This window comes from Nilaparvata lugens, chromosome 7 (assembly GCF_014356525.2).
Source record: "Nilaparvata lugens isolate BPH chromosome 7, ASM1435652v1, whole genome shotgun sequence".
NCBI lineage: Eukaryota > Metazoa > Arthropoda > Insecta > Hemiptera > Delphacidae > Nilaparvata > Nilaparvata lugens.
Window position 1 is genome coordinate 45,070,756 of NC_052510.1, and position 19,599 is coordinate 45,090,354.

The 19,599-nt window shown below is 33.5% G+C and overlaps 1 protein-coding gene across 1 annotated transcript; it reads left to right on the forward strand.

Annotated features, from left to right (window-relative positions):
- Positions 1 to 300: 300 nt before the first annotated feature.
- LOC120352430 lies at positions 301 to 14,485 on the forward strand. Its single transcript, XM_039432869.1, has 4 exons — positions 301 to 333; positions 2,289 to 2,383; positions 10,138 to 10,244; positions 14,289 to 14,485. Exons 2-4 carry the CDS (start codon positions 2,290 to 2,292, stop codon positions 14,400 to 14,402), a joined length of 315 nt encoding a protein of 104 aa, XP_039288803.1. The 5' UTR covers positions 301 to 333; position 2,289; the 3' UTR covers positions 14,403 to 14,485.
- Positions 14,486 to 19,599: the final 5,114 nt, after the last annotated feature.

The following is a 19,599-nucleotide window of genomic DNA, read 5'->3' on the forward strand; positions in this document are numbered from 1 at the left end:
GAATATAGAACTATCTTTTTGCAAATATTGCTGTAATAGCCGGTTCTTGAAGGTAAAACTAGTTTGTTTATTTTTAATTTTCTATAATAGAATGTTTATAGTTTATGCAGTCTGTTGAGATTTGATGTATTTATTTTTACATTTATCTTTCTTAAATGTATTTTTTAAAGGTAGGCTAGTGTATAATACAAATACAGTAAAGCTAAAGTTTATCTAATAAGCTCAATTTTTATGTTGCGTGATTCAATTAAGCCTATTTAAATTGTGCCAGCAATTAATTTTGTAGAAATTGGACAGCAAGGATTACAATTCACAACTGAAGCTTTCAGTTAGGTAACTATTGAAATCACGTAACCTATAGAGATTTGGTGAAAGACTCCAATGTTGGCCATAAAATGTAACATTTATTCAGGTTTTTATTCAGAAGACAAAATATTTCAATAGAGTAGTAAAAAAGAATAGAAATGATGTGATTTTTTATAATAATATACAAAAACCATTTAAAGTAAATGAAAGGTTAGTCAAATTTGTAGGTTAGGATTAGAGTGCAAGGATGCTAATCTATTTAAAACTCTAATTCATTTATTGGATAGAGCAAACAATACAATAGTTGGTGGAGAAAAAACAGGCTATTGCCTAAAACTTCTTCAATTTCATAATTTTGTCTTGAATTGTCCAAATATTATGTAGGTTAGATATGTCCATTTTAATTTATACACTAGGTAAATCATTAATCTGAATATACAAATCAGAATAAAACAAACAATTGATATGAAATTCAAGTCAAGTCGACTCCATACCGTACAACAAATATTTTTACACGAGTAGGTAACTTGAGCATAAAGAGTAGCCTAACATAACTAAATTTTACTTGGAACTGTGCTTTAGTAAACTAGTCCTATATCCTGCTCAATTATAAACTTCCTATTGCTTGAAATTTCTAAAAAAGTGCCCTATATGGGTGTCTGTCAATAAATCTTCATGATTTAAATAGGTAGTTCTTTTTCAGATGAATATCTTTTCAATGGCAATAAAATACGGTGCACCTTTTTCCAAATTTATGAATCTACAGTATCAATTGATCGCCTGGAAAGATCATTAAAAAATCTGGTTTGTTCATACTAATTTAAAATTCACGTCACTTCTAGAAAAGCTCATACACTGCAACCTGTGGGAGTAAAATAATATAGGCTACATCGACTTTGTGATAACATTGATCAGTACGGTACTGTATGGGTTTTAATAACCTACACAACCCATTGTACTCATTTGTATTCTAAGACATTGAATAATACCTCTAAAATTGAAGATTGGTGTGCAGCAAACAATCTGAGCATTAATTCCACAAAAACAGAGGATATAACTTTGAGCTTTGACAGAAAAATTAATGACATAAACTCAATTAAGCCTAAGTTTCTTGGCGTGAGAATTGATACCAACCTGACTTAATGTCATATAGGCTATCAATCTATCATATATTTATAAAAAAATCAACAAGGGCATCTTCCTTTTACGTAGATTATGTAATATTGTAGATATGTCTGTTTTAATGAGTGTTTAGTTTTCCCTTATCCATAGCCTTTTGCTATATGGAATCCAGCTGTGGGGAAATGGCTCAACTACAGACATCTTGTTTAAATGTCAAAAGAAAGCAGTGAGAATAATTTGCCGCAAGGCTCCTCGTAATCCATGCAAATTATTATTTATTAAACTCGGACTATTAACTCTGCCATCTTTGTATGTATTGTCATGCTTGATTTCAGTGAAGAAAACTGAAAATCAATATGATGTTAACTCTAGTATACACCAACATAACACTAGAAATAGGAATAATATAAGAGTCGAGTATTGCCAGTGTACAAGTTCCCCAAAAAACTGGCAATACATGTCAATAAAACTTTATAACTCTTTGCCTGAAAATATCAAAAGAATGAGCTTTAATAGTTAGGCTACTGTAAATATTTAAAAAAGTATTAGTCAATGAAAGTTGAAGATTTCTTTGTAATAGATTAAACTGATGTTTCTGTGTTATTAATGACGTTGTTGTAACATTTTAATGTTGTGTGACAATAAATGATTTGATTTTGATATTATTTAACGCATAGCCTAAGTTAAATTGTGTACGGTATATAAAATCATTTTATTTCAATTTACTTCCCAAAGTGCTATTCCCAACAACTTTTCTCCTCTGCGCGGCTAGAGCCATCGCTAAGGGATTACGCCTTTAGTGAACAATTGTAGAAACCACTGATTAACAACTTCTAAACTTGAATTATTCTTCTTTATAGAATGAAGTGCAAGAATATTCCGGCTGAGTTCCATCGTGAAAGAGTTGGCGTTGCATCTAGTGCAGATGCTCGATTCACCCATAACAAGATCGAAGGTAAAGGTCTAATTTCTTTTCATTAGAAATTACCATATAACGCAAGCGGCAAATGTCACGTTGAATATTATAAGATACAGTGTAGGCTATAACAAGGTCCTTAAACAATAAGGATCCGACTCGAACAATTTCGATCAACTGCAATTTATGATGGCGGCTAAAATGGCGAAAATGTTGTCAAAAACAGGGTTTTTCACAATCAAATTTATACCTAAAATAGTCATCGATAAGCTCTATCAACTGCCACAAGTCCCACATCTGTAGAAATTTCAAGAGCTCCGCCCCATCTATGCAAAGTTTGATTTTATATTCCCAATAATCAGGCTTCAGATACAATTTTAACACACAAGTGGAAAAGATTGAGAATGAAAATCTCTACAATTAATGTTCAGTAAAATGTTCACCTAAAATTGAAAATAAGCTTGAAATTCAAGAAAATGTTATTATTCAATTGCAAACTGTTGGCCACTGTTGATTCTATTAAATCATTCACTATGAAGAGATAGCAGACCTCGTGTGTCTCCGGCGTTATTGTCCTGTCACCAGCTGACTCAGATCTTTGGATAATAGACTTGAGATGCGCGTGGTGATCAATAATTTTCATAACAGCAAAGAAAAGTTGTGTGAGTGCGCCACACAGATTTTTACATCAATTTTCACTGGATCCAAACTGCTCTCGTAGATATGAACCACTAGAAGTAAAGAAAAAGTTGAATTTTCTTGGTATTCACATTGTTGAAAAACTGACCCGGGAAGATCATATCAATTACATCACAAATAAAATACATAGAAATTCCTACATTCTCAAAAGGCTTTCCAAATATTTAACTGAAGATCGGCTTCTTCTGATTTATTATGGAATCATGTACTCTCATCTAGCCTATGGTATAATATGGGAGGAGCTGCCAATAAATACATGAATAGACCTTTTCCCGTTCAAAAAAGAATATTGAGATTATTTTTAGACTAGGATATAGAGACTCTTGTAGAACTACATTTCAAAACTATAAAATATTGACAGTTTATGCTTCTACATATATAAAACCATAATCTTCATCCACAAAAATTCACATAAATTGACTGCTTCAAGTGACATAGGCTACATAGCAAGAACAGTAGAAACTCTAAATTTTATCACAGGATAAGGGTAAATAAGAAACTAACAGAGAATGATTAATTTATTAAAGGTGTCATATTTTTCAATAAATTGCCAGAGTACATCAAATCCCTGAAAGGCAACTAATCAAAATCTCAATTAAGAAAAATCTTGGGAGACAGGCCGATATATAGTAGGCCTATTAGTGACTACTAATATCGATCATATGATATTGTATAAGTTACGGAAGCCTCAGCTGACGTCTTTCACTATCTCTATGGAGACAGCTAAGATTATGATGTTGATTAAATAAACAATCATTCTTTGTCTGAGTTTGAATGAGACGTTTTATTCCTATCTACTTAACTGGTGCCGAAACCAAAATATTATCTAGTATTTTTAGTTGAAGTTAATAGGAATTTTCGGATAGATTTTGAAAATGCCAAGGAGGAAAAAGGAAATTGCATCAAATATTGAAATTACCGGGAAAGAACCACCACTTATGGATGTGAAATGTCTCATGAATTTGATCGGATCAATTCAGGAGTTCCAAGGAGAGGTAAAAGAACTTAGTCTATTCTTGGAGAGAATGGATGCCATCCATTCTCAAATTATTGACAGCAATTCTGATGAATTAACAACTACAAACCTGCATTCGTTTTTCTTGTCTAGAATAAGTACATCAATTATGGTTGATTTGGGAGTATCGTTCAGTTCATCTTGGGAGGATGTTAAAAAAGCCCTTAAAGAACGTTATGCAGGTGCAAGGAAATCAGTCTCTGCAATGGCAATGAGAGTGTTGGAATTGAATCGTGATTTGGGAGAGTCAATTGGTAGTTTTGCCAATCGGTTATCGCAATTGGTTAAAGAATTGAAATCGAAAGTTTTAGATTCGTGTAATACTAAGAGGAAGGGGTATGGAGAAATAAAATCTATGAAGAGTTATCAATGGAAGTTTTGTTAAGAGCAGCTTCGGAGCGAGTATGTACGAGTGTGAAAATTGCAAAACCTCAGTCTTTAGAAGAGACTATTCAAATTGTCAAAGATGAGGAGTCTTATTGGAAAGAAGCTAGTCATAGACACTCAAATTGGAGAGTGGTTGAGAATAAGAGAAGATATTCACTTAATAGTAGAACCTCTCCTGTTTATGGTAACAGATCGAACCAGAAATGGAGAACTGATGTAAAGGGATTGGTTACTAATGGGAAAGGAAATAGAAAGGAAAGAGAAGGGAAATTAGCACGAAACGAGTGTTGGGAGTGTAGGGAAGAAGGGCATTTTGCCAGAGAATGTCCTTACATTTATAGAAAGGAAGTTACCCCAAAAAGAATTTTGGAAGAAGAGAAGTCAATGCTTGAGGAGGAAGGAAAATCGCAAAAAAATTTGGAAGGTAGTTCTGATGGAGAGAGTTTAACTCACTCCTCAGATAGTGAAAATAGCTGTTACCGTTATGAAAGTCAATATCGAGAGAAAAATGAAAAAGACTGGCCTGAATTGAAGGAAAATAAATCAACCAAATTATCGACAAAGAAAGGTAGGAATAAAGATTGAGGATTTCGGATGAGGAATATAGGTAGCAAGGAACAAAAAGTGGATTGCAAAAAAGAGAGCTACCTATATTTTATGTGAAGAGTTGGGATGTTTATGCTTGTATGATACAGGATCGGACAGTACAATAATTCGGAAGAAGCATTAATAAAAATTGATCATAGTTTGAAAATAGAAGGGTGTTCTTGTGAAATGTTAACTTTGACAGGAAGAAAAGCTTTAAAAGGGGAAGTAGATTTAAATCTGTTTGGATTGATTGTTTTAAAAAAATTATGAGAGTTCATGTATCAACAGAAATAATGAACAACAAGTATGATGTGATAATTGGTTGTGATATGATGAGAGATCTTGGAGCTGCTCCTATCAATATAAATGGTCAATGGATAATCAAGTTGGGGGATAGAATTATAAATCGAAAAATTCAATTGCTAAAGAAAAACATTTACTAATGGGTTCCATTGTGAGAGGAAATTGTAATGAACAATTTATAGACAAGGAACAAGAAAAATTAGCATTCTATATGCTGGAAAAGTATAAGGACACTTTATATAATGAAGGAGAGAGTCTGACAACAACAGGGAGAGTTCAGCACTCAATTCAATTAAAGTCATCAAAACCAATATTTATAAAAGCCAGAAGGTATCCACATGCAATGAAAAAAATCATTAGAGAACACATTAAGGATATGCTAGAAAAGGGCATTATAAAAAAGTCTATCTCTGCATTTTGTAATCCATTATGGGTTGTACCAAAAAAGTCTTCCCCTGGAGAACCGCCAAAACATAGGGTGGTTGTAGATTTCAGAGTTTTAAATGATCAAACAGAGTTGGAGAGATATCCCCTTCCAAGGCTAGAGGATATGATTGACAGAATGCACGGAGCTAAAGTTTTCAGCACTCTGGATCTAAAGTCGGGATACCATCAAATAAGAATGAATCCAAGGGACATGGAGAAGACAGCATTTAGCTTTGAGAGAGGACATTATGAATTTACAAGGATGCTTTTTGGGTTGAAAAACGCAGTACCAACGTTTCAAAGGCTGATGGATGAGTTTTTAGAAGACATAAATAAAGAAGCAATACAAATCTACATGGATGATATCATTGTGTTCAGCAAGAATCTCGAAGATCATAAAGCACATCTCACACAGTTATTTGAAAGAATAAGGAAGTTTGGCCTTAAGCTGTCAAAGGAAAAAAAACTAACTTGTGTCAATCTGAAGTGAAATTCATGGGTCATGTGATTTCGGAAAGTGGAGTTCGTCCTGACAGCCAGAAAATTAGTGCAATAAAAGACATTCAATTCAATTCAATTCAATTCAATTCAATTTTATTTTAATGTTATGCATCGTATGTAATACAATATTAACACAGGTCATAAACATTTCATCAAACAATACACATCTTAAATACATTACAAATGTCACCTCAATATAAATGCAATATAGTCTATATAATTAAAAACAATGTTAATATCACAGATGGAAATATTGTAGTTGAATAAACTAAAAACAGTGGAACCAAAAGTCTCCATTACCTGAAAAGTAAAGATCATACAGTTAATTTAAATTTCAAGTTTTTACTTAATCACAATATTCTAATAATAAATTACTGAGTCAAAAGTTCACCAATGTCATAAAAACATCTCTCACTTAACCACAATTTCAATTTTCTTTTAAAGACTATTTCAGAATTCAGTTCTCGAATTTCAATTGGAATAGCATTGAACACTTTTTTGGCCATATGCTGTGGGCTCGCCTCAAAAAACGTGGTTCTGTGGGCATCCAGTCTCACGATCTCCCTGTTGCGTGTGTTGTGAGAGTGAATGTCTGCACCAGTCGTCCAGCCACTTCTCCATTTCAGTGCCATACTCGCCAAAAAATAAATGTACAGGCAGGGAACCGGAAGAATGCCCGCTGTCGCGAATAAGTCCCTGCAAGGATGGCGTGGCGGTTTACGAAACATCACTCTGATGGCTCTCTTTTGGGTGAGGAAGACACGACGTCCATGGATTGAAGCTCCCCATGCAACTATACCATAAACTAAAAGGGGTTCAAAGTAGCCATGGTAAGCCATGGTAACAACTTTCTCATCAGACATCCTAACCAATTTGTGAAGAGTGTAAATGGCTGAATTTAATTTCTTTATAAGGATCTCTACATGTGGTCTCCAGGTCAGGCACTGATCAATGAATACGCCAAGAAACTTAGTGTTCTCCACCCGTTCAACAGCAGCATCACACATTCTAAATTGAAGTGATGCGTGTTCTTGTTGCTCTCTGATCGAAAAGTTAATGAAGCTTGTCTTTGAGACATTAACTAGAAGTTCATTAGCCCTGCACCATATTTCAACATCCCTCAAGACATTTTCCGCACTAGTCTTCAAGCTCTCTAGTTCCTCAGATGTTATGATGAAATTTGCATCATCTGCAAAGAGTATAGTTTGTGCCAAAGGGACATTCGCGGGCAAGTCATTGATGAAAACAAGGAAGAGCAATGGCCCCAAAATAGAGCCTTGTGGCACTCCTCTCCTTACAGTCTGGGGTTGTGAGCGATGAGGATAGTTCTGAATTCGATCCTGCTGAATCTCCAACTCCACAACTTGAAACCTGTCTCTCAGATAAGACTGTATCAGCTGCAGGAAGTTCCCCCGGACACCATAATAACTCAGCTTATTGAAGACATTCCAATTCCAAAGAATTTGAAAGAGATAAAAACATTTTTAGGCATGGTTGGCTATTATAGAAAATTCATTCACAAATTTGCACAGATGACTGAACCATTAACAAACTTATTAAAAAGAGGTGTGAAGTTCCACATATCATCAGATGTTATCCAAGCATTGAAAAGTGTAAAGAAGCAATTTGTTCAACGCCTATACTTCAGTTTCCAGATCTTCAACAACCCTTTACATTAACAACAGATGCTAGTGGGGAAGCAATAGGAGGTGTACTATCCCAAAATGAGAAACCGGTTGCTTTTGCAAGCAGGAAACTTCCTCCGGCCGAGAGGCGTTATAGTACAATTGAAAGGGAATTTCTTGCTATTGTATGGTGTGTTGAGAATTTTAGACCATACCTTTACGGAAATGAATTTGTGCTAAGAACAGATCACATGCCACTTTTATGGATGAATAAGCTGAAAGAAACATCCACCAGGATAACCAAGTGGAAAGAAAAATTGGCTGTTTACTCATTCAAAATTCAACACATTAAAGGAGTAGATAATGTAGTTGCTGATTGTTTATCTCGGAATATAAATCCTCTACAAGTGAAGCAAATTAATTTGGAAGTGATGGAAAATTGCATTATAAATGATAAACGTAATCAAATAATTCTTGAAAGACAAAACTTTGGAGGTATAACAAAAACTACCCATCGTTATGGCCCAATTCATACTTATACAATTACAATTGGCCCTCAGGCGACAGATGATGAACTGAAACATACAATAAAGCAGTTGATGGTAAGGGGGAAAGTTTATTTTATATTTTCCAAGGAAAAAGATTTTATTGATAAAATTAAGAGCTTTCATAAAGATGAATGCTGGGACTCAAAAATACACTTGATAATTTGTGATAGACAAGTTAAAACAGTTGAAGATAGAAGAGAACAACAAGAAGTTGTAGAACAATATCACATTGGAAGGACCAACATAGAGGGGAAAAGGAAACGTTGCAACACCTGAAACGGCAGTATTATTGGCTGAATATGGCCAAAACAATAAGAAATGTGCTGGGAAAGTGTGCAGCATGCAATATAGCAAAATATGACAGAAAACCTTACAAGACGCCTCAGATGGTCACACCTACTCCCGCAAGACCAGCAGAAATAATTCAAGTTGACATTTTCTATTACAATAAACTGAAGTATCTTACTACAAACGATTGTTTTAGAAGGCTTGCTTCTGCATGGATTTTAAAGAATAAACAGCCAAGTGCATGGAACAAAATTTACTAGCATTTTTTGGGCTCTTCAATACCCCCAACATGTTGTTAATGGATAAAGGAAAAGAATTCGACAACAATCGGATCAAAAAACTTTTAGAGGAACTTGGTATCGACAGCCACTTCACTACAGTAGGACATCCGCAATCTCATGGAATGATGGAACGTTTACATAGCACGCTAACTGAACATTTGCACTTATTAGAAGTTGATAGAAACATCTGTGGGGAAGAAGCAATGGCAAGAGCTATTCTGGCATATAATAGTAGCATACATTCTTCAACAAATTTTTCACCATTTGAGTTAGTTGAGCATCCAGAGGAGCATAGAGAAGTGGAGAGAAAAATCATGAACGAGAAAGTTCGGAGGACAAAAAAGTATAATTTGGAGGTGGCTGAAGACATGAATAAAATAAAAGTAGGTGACATAATCTTCAAGAAAAATCATCACAAGAGAACGAAATCGGATCATAGATTTGTTGGACCATATGAAGTGATTGATCTACTACATAGGAACCGAGTGGAGGTAAAAAAGCAACACAACAATGGACGAGGTAGACATGAAATTGTGCATTTGAGTGAGATTAGAAGATCGAAAAGGAACTATAATGAAGATGAGTAAGGAAAGATTTCCAAAATGTTTTTATTATGTTGTTTTCCATGTTTTGTTTTTATGAGTTCTATTTACATCTCTATAATAGAGATAGTAAGACTGGAGGGGGGTAGTTACGGAAGCCTCAGCTGACGTCTTTCACTATCTCTATGGAGACAGCTAAGATTATGATGTTGATTAAATAAACAATCATTCTTTGTCTGAGTTTGAATGAGACGTTTTATTCCTATCTACTTAACTTATATTTATAATATTACCATATTAATAATATATTCTTTATATTTATTTAATTTATAGGTTCATTTGCTGCATCTGTACGTTTTCATTAAAATGCTCTACGTTTACAAATAAGCCATTGACAGATTTCCAAACTGTTTCCTGAAATTGGAGTTCGTTGCTCATCATGACAATTTCCTCACTTTTGACAGTTCATACACTTTTATAATTTATTAATTAAGGAGCGCACTGAATAGATGGATCTACAAGAATAATAATTAGATTAAATTTCTTCAACAAAACACAATTTAACCCATGCTGTATAACTATTTTTTCAGAATGGATTGATAATCTTGATATTCATGCTTATGGCAGGCTCTATCTTGAAATAGTAGATGCTCCTCCAGTGCTCGATTTGGATTTTCTATCAATACTAAGCTTGAAGGTGAGCGTTGGACTGAATACATATTTTTGCCCATCAAATTTATAAATTAGTTCAATCATCAAATTTATAGATTGTTCAATCATCAAATTTATAGATTGTTCAATCATCAATTATTGGTCAATCTAAATTAGAACACAGATTATGCTCACATGAGCTTGTCACACATGTTCTATCAAAACTCCAACAGTGTCGGTTTGTTGGGGTTTTAGACATAGTCTGTTTAAAAAACTATTTTAAAAAATTTTAGTCTGTTGCTGACATATTATCTCAAGCTTATTCAAATAAGAATTTACAAATTTACTCATATGTTTTTAGAGATGTCTGCCGAATTTATGTTTGAGGTCCACTTCCTTAGCGTAATATTCCAATATATCCATACGATCCAAGGGCCAAGCCACATGAGGCATTTTTCAGACGAGTCGGCAGGGCAGGAAGCTCACCGATTGGCTAATTATCAGCTGATTCCGGAACGCCTACCCAATCAGTCAATCTGAGAGCTTCCTGCCCTGTCGACTCGTCTGAAAAACGCCTCATATGGCTTGGCTCCAAATCTTACGAACGTGCCGTGCTACCAATTTTTCCTTAAACGGTTGGAATAGCATTTAACACCTATCAACCTAAGGATAGTTGTCGGCTCCAATAAAATAGATTCTTGACAAACTGTGAATGGATCTATTGCCTATGAATGAGAAATCTAGTTTTCAGAGCAAATTAACTTATAATCTTCAGATGAAAATACACAAATACACAAAGAAACATATATGTCTTAAGCCTAATTATTTCAGAGCTATTACGAACTAAAATACTTATCTAGTTTACAGTTGAAACACAGTGGCTATTGGCTTGACTACACTAATAGCTAATTATGAACAAAACAGAACGTAAAAATTTATATAAAACTCAATTTAAAACATTAATAAACGAAAATGATTTAGAGCAAAACTCCACGACAACACTTGTAGCCAGCCATTTTCTAGAGAAGAAGGAACAGGAAAAGACATAAGTTGCAAGTCACGAAGCCAACGCCTCGTTCAGTATCGATTTTTACAGACACGTCACAAAAAAATTATAACTTATAATTTAGAATTCACATTCTACATCTGTTCTCAATAAAACTTTATTTTAAAATGTTATTTTAAATTTTTATACATATTCTATTTAAATAAACTGTTTATCTAGTAATTTGTTAACCCTGCCTCGGTGACACCATGGAACAATGCAACAAACATTTACGATAATAAATTCTCCGTCAAAATTTGTCCGTCTATTGATAACTCTGACATTTACTATAAAGTTCCATAGATCTCGAATTGAAGATTCGATTCAAATGTGAGAAGAAAAATGTAATATTACAAACGGCACGTTAATCCTCGGTTTCTTTCTCTCTTCAGTGATATTGTTATGTTGGTATTAAGCATCTACTTGATGCAGTCATTATCCCTCACTACTTAACGTATTCAATAGAAACGATACTTAGATTACTCACGTTACTTCATTTAGTACTTGGTACTCAAATGCATCTGATTTCCGGTAACCACACATTATTAAAATAATTTTCAGATTTATGCTGAACTTTTGCATTTTGCTTGCAAAAACTAATAACGCTACGTAACTAGCACTTGGCAGCAGACTCAAGTTAGGCGGCCATGTTTCTATAACTTGACAAAAATTTACGTTCTGGCCGCATGGATCACAGGGCGTTTGGTGGGAATGATATTTAACTGTTGAGCTCTGTGAAAGTTGCCCCCCTATCGCTTGTTGGTGTCGTATGATATGAGATCGGAGGTTGAAAAAGATGACCCTGGTATAATCCTGCTTACAAACAATAATAATCCATTCTCTTCAGCGACCATACAACTTCCTATAGTGAGGTCCACGTTATAATGGCAGTGTTTGATTAGCAATGGTATTGCTATCCTTGTCTATCATTCAATAAAGCAAATAGCGCTATCTCTTTCTCGCTTTACTCTGTTGCCAGATCGTCTTTTAACAATGAAGAATTAATAATAAATTAACAAAATATTTCATCTTCATCATTACAATTCAGTATGAAATTATTGGAAAATATAATTTCGTGCTTAATAAAATAAAATTGATTATTTCAAACAAGAAATAAGTTAAATATTATATCAATAAACCTGTATTAGCTACCGTCTATAGAAGGCATTGACAAGACAGAGGATCGGCAACGTTGTTTTGCTATCTTTCTCCACTGCCATTATAACGTGGACCTCACTATAGAATGGTTGTGCATATCAGAGAAAATATATGAGCAGCGACGAACGAGAGATGATGGGTGAGCTCATTAAGCTTACTACATCCTAACAAGAATTATTTCTTTCCTACTGTAATCACAACTCACAAAATTTCATTCAGTTGGCAGTGTCAAAAGGGAAATCTTTATACAGTTTTTGGATATCTCATATTGTAGTTTTGTAAGTTTTAATTGTCTGTATTGTGAATATTTCATACTCATATTGTTTGAAATGTAATAGTGTGATATTGAGTGGATATTGTAGTTATTTTTTTCTGTGTATCTTATATTCTTTTGCAGGTTATTGAACTGAATGAACTTTGATTTTTACCTTATGTTGAACCTTGAGTTTTTAGTGTGAAAATTGACCATGTTTTTATTGAATTTGCTAACTTGTTGCTTAGTTGTCGAAATTAAAGCAATTTTCGTGCAATTTTTTCAAATACAATTTCAATTTCATGTCGAAAAAGCTTCTTTATTTGGGAATTTTACGAACGTTGACCTTTTTGCAGCTTTGGCTTTTCCACTGAAAGTTATGCTCAACGCTAGTGGAAGGGGAATAATTTTCAGTGAAAAGGCCACAGTCCTAATTGAGACGTTACCGAAAAACATCGTGTAACGGTGTGCGAGCCTCGGTCCTCTGAATGGGTCAATTTCCCATCCAGAGGGACTAATTGACAAATTTCAGTTATCAGTAATTTTTATCTATATAAATAGGAAATCAAATTTTATAGAGTTAGCAAGAGAAGAATCAGGAAATAATTTGTGCGTGCGAGCTCAAGTATAGTGAGTTTTCTTAAATCGTATGTGAGTGTTTCTGAAGAGTCCAAGTTTAAATTGTTAAAATGGTGAGTGCCAAACTCTTGTTGTTTTCTTATAAGCTTATAGCTCAAAATTCAGTTTCATAGAATGACCGAGGCCCAAACCTACAATAGTTGCAGCAAGTTAGCAAGTTCCCAAGTATTGAAATTAAAAATTGAATATGCCTTCTTTACCTGAATTGATTGCTGAATAACTTTGTTTTGTTTGAAAATTTCAAATGTGACAGATTCTATTTATTAGTTTTGATTAGTTTAATAAGCCTGAAGTCGAATTTTATGAATATTTTTCATTGAAGTTCCTGGCTCGTAGTTGCTAGTTGCTTAACTAGGTGACAATTGAATATGATAATAATCTGTGCATTTGTCACTATAAGCTCCTAAACCAATCAAAAGAGATTTCATAGCAGTATAATTTTAGAAAATATTATTGAAGAGAAGAAACACCCCCTCGATATACCTCGCACAGCAGTAGTATAATGTCTATCGAACCACATGCATTTTTATATATTACATATTTTGGAAAATTAACTAAGTCATCGTATAGAGAGATTCTCAGCTACATAATTTTATGTACGGTGTGAGTTGAAGAGGCTTATAAATAACCATAGCCACCTGTAATACAAGGCCCCGGCCTACTATATTGCAACGTCGCAGTGTAGGCCTAGAATCTAATACATGATTGGTAAAAAGATTTTTTAAAATACCAGCTGATCTTTTTCACCAATCATGTATTAGATTCTAGGCCTACGCTGCGACGTTGCAAGGCCGGGGCCTTGTATTAGAGGTGGCTATGATAAAACCCTCCACCGGTTACAAGAAATATTCATATATTGAATATTTTTCATATTCAATATTTAATAATTTCAGCACTTATATGCCTTGTAATGAAGTAATAACAAATTTCATTAAAAGCTTATTATTCCTTGGTATTTTGCTGTTGTTTCTGATCGCTTTTTTCTCCTGTTTCAGTTGAACTGGTTTGTCGCCGCTTCAACGGAACTTGCTATTATACCACACAACCAAGAACATCACCATCTATTTCACTTGACTATTCCGTATGGATTGGTGATTTATACACTTTGACTGTTCTGTACTGTATGGAATTTGAGTATTCATAAGAATGACTTGTCTTATACTCCCTCCTGGAGTCTCCAAGACGAAATCTTAAAAAAAATCTAGTCTATACACCAGGCTTCATCATAGATTACTTCTGCTCAGACTTGGATCACCATGCTATAATAAGTCAATTGATAACATCTCCGATATGTCAATAATCCTCATTTTATAGTAAACCCTTGAGATTGAAGTGCTAGATGAATTACTTGAAAAGGTGACGGTCAACCCGAATTTATGTTTCTTGAATTATCTTTGTCCGGTTGTGAATCACCCAGAATTGTGCATGGGTTTTTGCCAGATCAATGCGAATGAAGTTTACCATAAAAATATTTTAAGGGACGGTTTCCGAGCTCGGGATTTAGCTAAGTTCTAGACTTTAAACAGCTGGAGTCAGAAAACTGGCTTTCCGAAACGGGGCCTCGTTGTAGTCCACGTTTAAATTAAATTTCCCAAAAACACTTAAGTTGAACACAAAATAAAATAACGACTAAATTGTGTAAAGTTTCAGCTATTTTAATTATTTAGGAATGCTTCATTTTGTCAAGAAAAAATGTTTCCAACATTTTAGAAATGAGAAAATAAATATCTTAAAAACCATGACTACGCTCCATTTCGGAAAGCCAATTTTCTGACTCCAGCTGTTTAAAGTCTAGAACTAAGCTAAATCTCGAGCTCGGAAGCCGGCCCTATAATTATGTCTCCTAGTTGCTTTACTTTCAAGTTACTTAAACATAAATTTATTCTAATCAATTTTTTTTATACAGTGATGAAAAATCGTTAGCGATCCATACCGATATTTCCATCAGTCAATAAATGAAATTAATATTCATGTAATAGGAAAAAAGACTTACCACTTTTGTATTAACTTATTGTTAACAAGATAGCTGACAAACAAGGCTCTCTGGGCCGCTTTTGGTAAAGTGAGGAAGTTGTTTTTCAAATTGATAATTACATTCTACTGGAAGCGGCTGGAGAGGTGTCTACACGAAGAAACTATTATTCTACACATATCATATAGTTAAGTTAGTTGAGTTGAAAATGTATTTATACAGAGTAAGTCATAATGTATGGGAACCCTTCAATAAGTTGGAGACTGTTGTAGTTATAATACTTTAACTTTCAGGATAAGTTATTGGACGAATACTCTACCTTTTGACGTACAACTGAATTTCAACCCCTCATAAGGAAGGGGGTGACTTAGGGGTTGTAACTCTAATATTGTTAACACCCATTGTGTGCTACATCATTTTAAATGCTTTTTTAAAACTAGAAAGATGGCATCAATAAAAATACTTCTACCAAAAATGGCGGCTGATTGAAGTTTTAGTTTGTAAAGAAATGATAGGTAAAGTAATGAAACTTAAATCAACACTTTTTTGAATGAATAACGAAACACATTGAAAAACATGGTTATTTATTTAGTAATCTGTCTGCTACTAACATTTCATTTCAAAAGATGCTTGAAATGACCTCCTTCTCTCGTTTGACAGTGTGCCAGTCTGTCATGAATGTAAATGAAATGAATATAGTAGTATGTAAAATAAAATGTAAATAGTAGCAGACTGATTACTAGATAAATAACCAGTTTTTTCAATGTGTTTCGTTATTCATTCAAAATGTCACTCGTAAATGTGGATCTTCTAGAGCTAGATTAACACTAATTCCACTTCTGTATTGAATTGCAACTAGCATTTCGCTTCTGGATAATCAGTGTGATTTTGACTTATTGAAAATATTGTTCCCAATAAATATCCCAATTTAGTATGGTTGATAATTTATGTTTCTTCCGATGATAAAATTAGTTCCTTATATGTGTAATGTGAACGTTGTGTTTTTACTTGAATGTTTTGTGTTGTTATAAGATACAGAATGACCCAAAAAGGATGGTCGGTTTTTGAATTACTATAACTTGAATAATTTCCAACATACATTTAGTTTTCTATATTTCTGTGTTTGTTCAATTGTCAAATTTCAGAAAACGTCATAATTAACATTCGTGATACTGTAAAGAAAGAGCAGCAAACAAAGGCCAAAAGATAATCACGCCACCTAATGGAACGTCGACGACTTTGAAGCAATTTTGTTAATTATGACGTTTTCTGAAATTAGACAATTGAACAAGCTCATAATATATAGAAATAAAATGTATGTTGGGAATTATTCAAGTTATAGTCACTTAAAAGCCGACCATTCTTTTTGGGTCATTCTGTAATAACCTAAATCTCTTGAATTGTATAACCTACAAGTGATAAAATCTAATATTTGGGCACTCTGTTTGTTGAAGTAGTGTAATGGTGATCTTTTTTAACAATTTGATTATTTTGCCTCTAAAATAAGTGTTTTTGTTTAGAATTATATCGTAAAATTGTAATTGAGTCTATTTTTACTATTTATGAATTAAACAGCATTATTATTATAATTATTGAATTCATGTCATTTTTTCCGTTTTCTCACTTTAAGTACTCTATTGTTATTATTTAAATCCACTTTTGGCGTCTACTAGACCTGGTAGCGGCTACTGAAAATCGGTTTATTATCCCTGTGAGGAGGGATTCGGACGGGACGTTGCTAATTATATCCTGCCAAGAGGTGGAATCATATTTTTTTAATGGGTCACAATTTATCAACTTCGTTAATTCACTCATACATACAGCTGAATGGAATGAACGGACTGGAATAATTATTGGAGTGATTTGAAAATATAAAATATTAGGGCCAGTTTCTGAGCTTGGGATTTAGCTAAGTTCTAGAATTTAAACAACTGGAGTCAGAAAATTGGCTTTCCGAAACGGGGCGTCGTCGTAGTCCACGTTTAAATTAAATTTTGAAAAACTATAAAATTTAACACAAAATAAAATAAAGAGAAAATAGTGTAAAGTTTCAGCTATCTATTTTGAATTATTTAGAAATGTATCATTTCGTCAAGGCAATAAACGTCTCCAATAATTATAGAAATGAGAAAATGAAGATTACCATAAAAACTACGAATACGCCCTTTTTCGGAAAGCCAATTTTCTGGCTCCAGCTGTTTAAAGTCTAGAACTTAGCTAAATCCCGAGCTGGAAATGAGCCCTTAAATTTACTTGACGAACAAGTGGAAATGTGGCAGCACATCCACCAGAGACGGCACTCTTATTTTAAGGGACGTGAGTTTTTTTGTCGTATTTACACTTGCATATTGCATAGATATAACTGTGATTAATTATTTTGAAGTTGCAATGGGCATTGAGATTTTATTCAATAAGTAAAGAAGATGTCGATATAAAAAACTAAAATATAATTTTTTAAACAATAAATAAAGAGCGCAAATGATTTATACGTTATAAGAATTAAAATTTTTATGATAGTCTGTTTTTCCAATTTTTTGTGGAAGTTTTTTACTGAACGTGTTCCTCGAAAGAGCGGGTACAGTATGTGAAATGATGATGTGGACATGGAAAGGAAATAATATAATTATCAATATTTTTGATGGATATGATATAATATTATTCCAAGGTGGGGTTCGATTATTAAGCAGAGCCAGTTCAAGTGCGGTCACTGGTTTAAAGGAGTACGGTAGCAGCCGTGAATCTTTCATCGTTTTGAGCGATAAGATATAATATCTTATATAATAACTGCATTCTATATTGTAGGCCCTTACAGGTAGGCTGTATAATTATGTGCATAATATTTTTTTTTAAATAGAAATCTAAAAAAGCATAGTTAATTATTTGATACTTGACACAAGAAAGTACCGGAGCTATGCTCCGGGAGGGTATGGAATGCCTCCCATGTGGAAGGGATTATACTGTAGTCTTCCCCCGGGAAATTTTTTTCTTTATCTAATAAAATTGGCCAATTTGTATCAATTTTGATTACTATTCAAACGAAATTTTTCCTGTGTCAGGTTTAAATAAAAATCATCAGCATTAGGTCAATAGTATTTTATATCATGATGACGATTCATTTTCATGTTTCAGTTTTAGTTGAAAGACAGCAAACATAACATATACAGGTTTAGAATAGGATTTAAATTCTCTTAAATGTATTAATTGGGATAAAATTAAACTGCCTAGGTAGGTACTAATAGTGTTCCGCTCTGTTGTGCACCGGTTTGAATCTAGCCCTGCTTGGCAGTAATATTAATGAAAAAAATCCTCATAATATTACTGAAAACGGAATGAAATAAAAATTCTCATTGCAAGTAAGTTACCTATATAGCTTTCAAAAAGTTTCATCAATTTACCAGGACATGAATCGACTATTTTTCTTTGCCATTTTCAATTAATTAAGTTACTGTAATTGAAAAATTAATCAATATTATAATCAAACATTTCAATAAATTACTTAAGAATTTTCATTCATTCTATCAATTTTGATGGCCATATAAGGAGAAGTGAATATATACGGTAACTTTGTTTCCATATTGCAATTATTATTTTTAAAATGTAATGTTATTTATCTACTTGCTTAGATCTTTCTAATTTTCAATTCAACAATATTCTGGATAAATAAGGAAGGATATTATTTATCTAGGAATTAGCCACCATCATTCATTCAATTTTATTTGGTGATAAGCTGCTTAGACTTGCTTAGATCTTTCTAATTTTCAATTCAACAATATGCTGGATAAATAAGGAAGGATATTATTTATCTAGGAATTAGCCACCATCATTCAATTTTATTTGATGAAGTAGGCTAAGTTTTGTAGCTTGATGAAAAATAATAATCGAACCTGGCATTTGAAAAACTAAATCTCAATAATTATCAATGATCAATTTTGTCAGTCAAATCATATTTTTTGTTCATTTCAGCATGGTCGTAACAGCATATTTTATCAAAATTTTAGTCTCGTAATTCATCCATCAAACAAATTTATTCCTAGTAAATTAATATAATTCGCAATGTATGAAACTCGTAATTGAAATTAAAAATTCGCGGTTAAGTAGGATAGGAAGTGATAAAAAGGTAACAGCTAACAAGAACCGCTATCCAACCGCTACAGTAGCGGCTACCAGGTTTAGTTGGTAGCTCTGTCTTATCACTGTTTCCGCTACCAAAGTCTGCTAGTGAAATTCGCGTTTCTTAGGCGACTCGAGCTGTTGAGGAGTTTGCATTTCAATTTGTAAACAGAAACAGAGTCAAAGGAGAAAGAGAAAGAACCCCTTCCCCATACACTTTCACT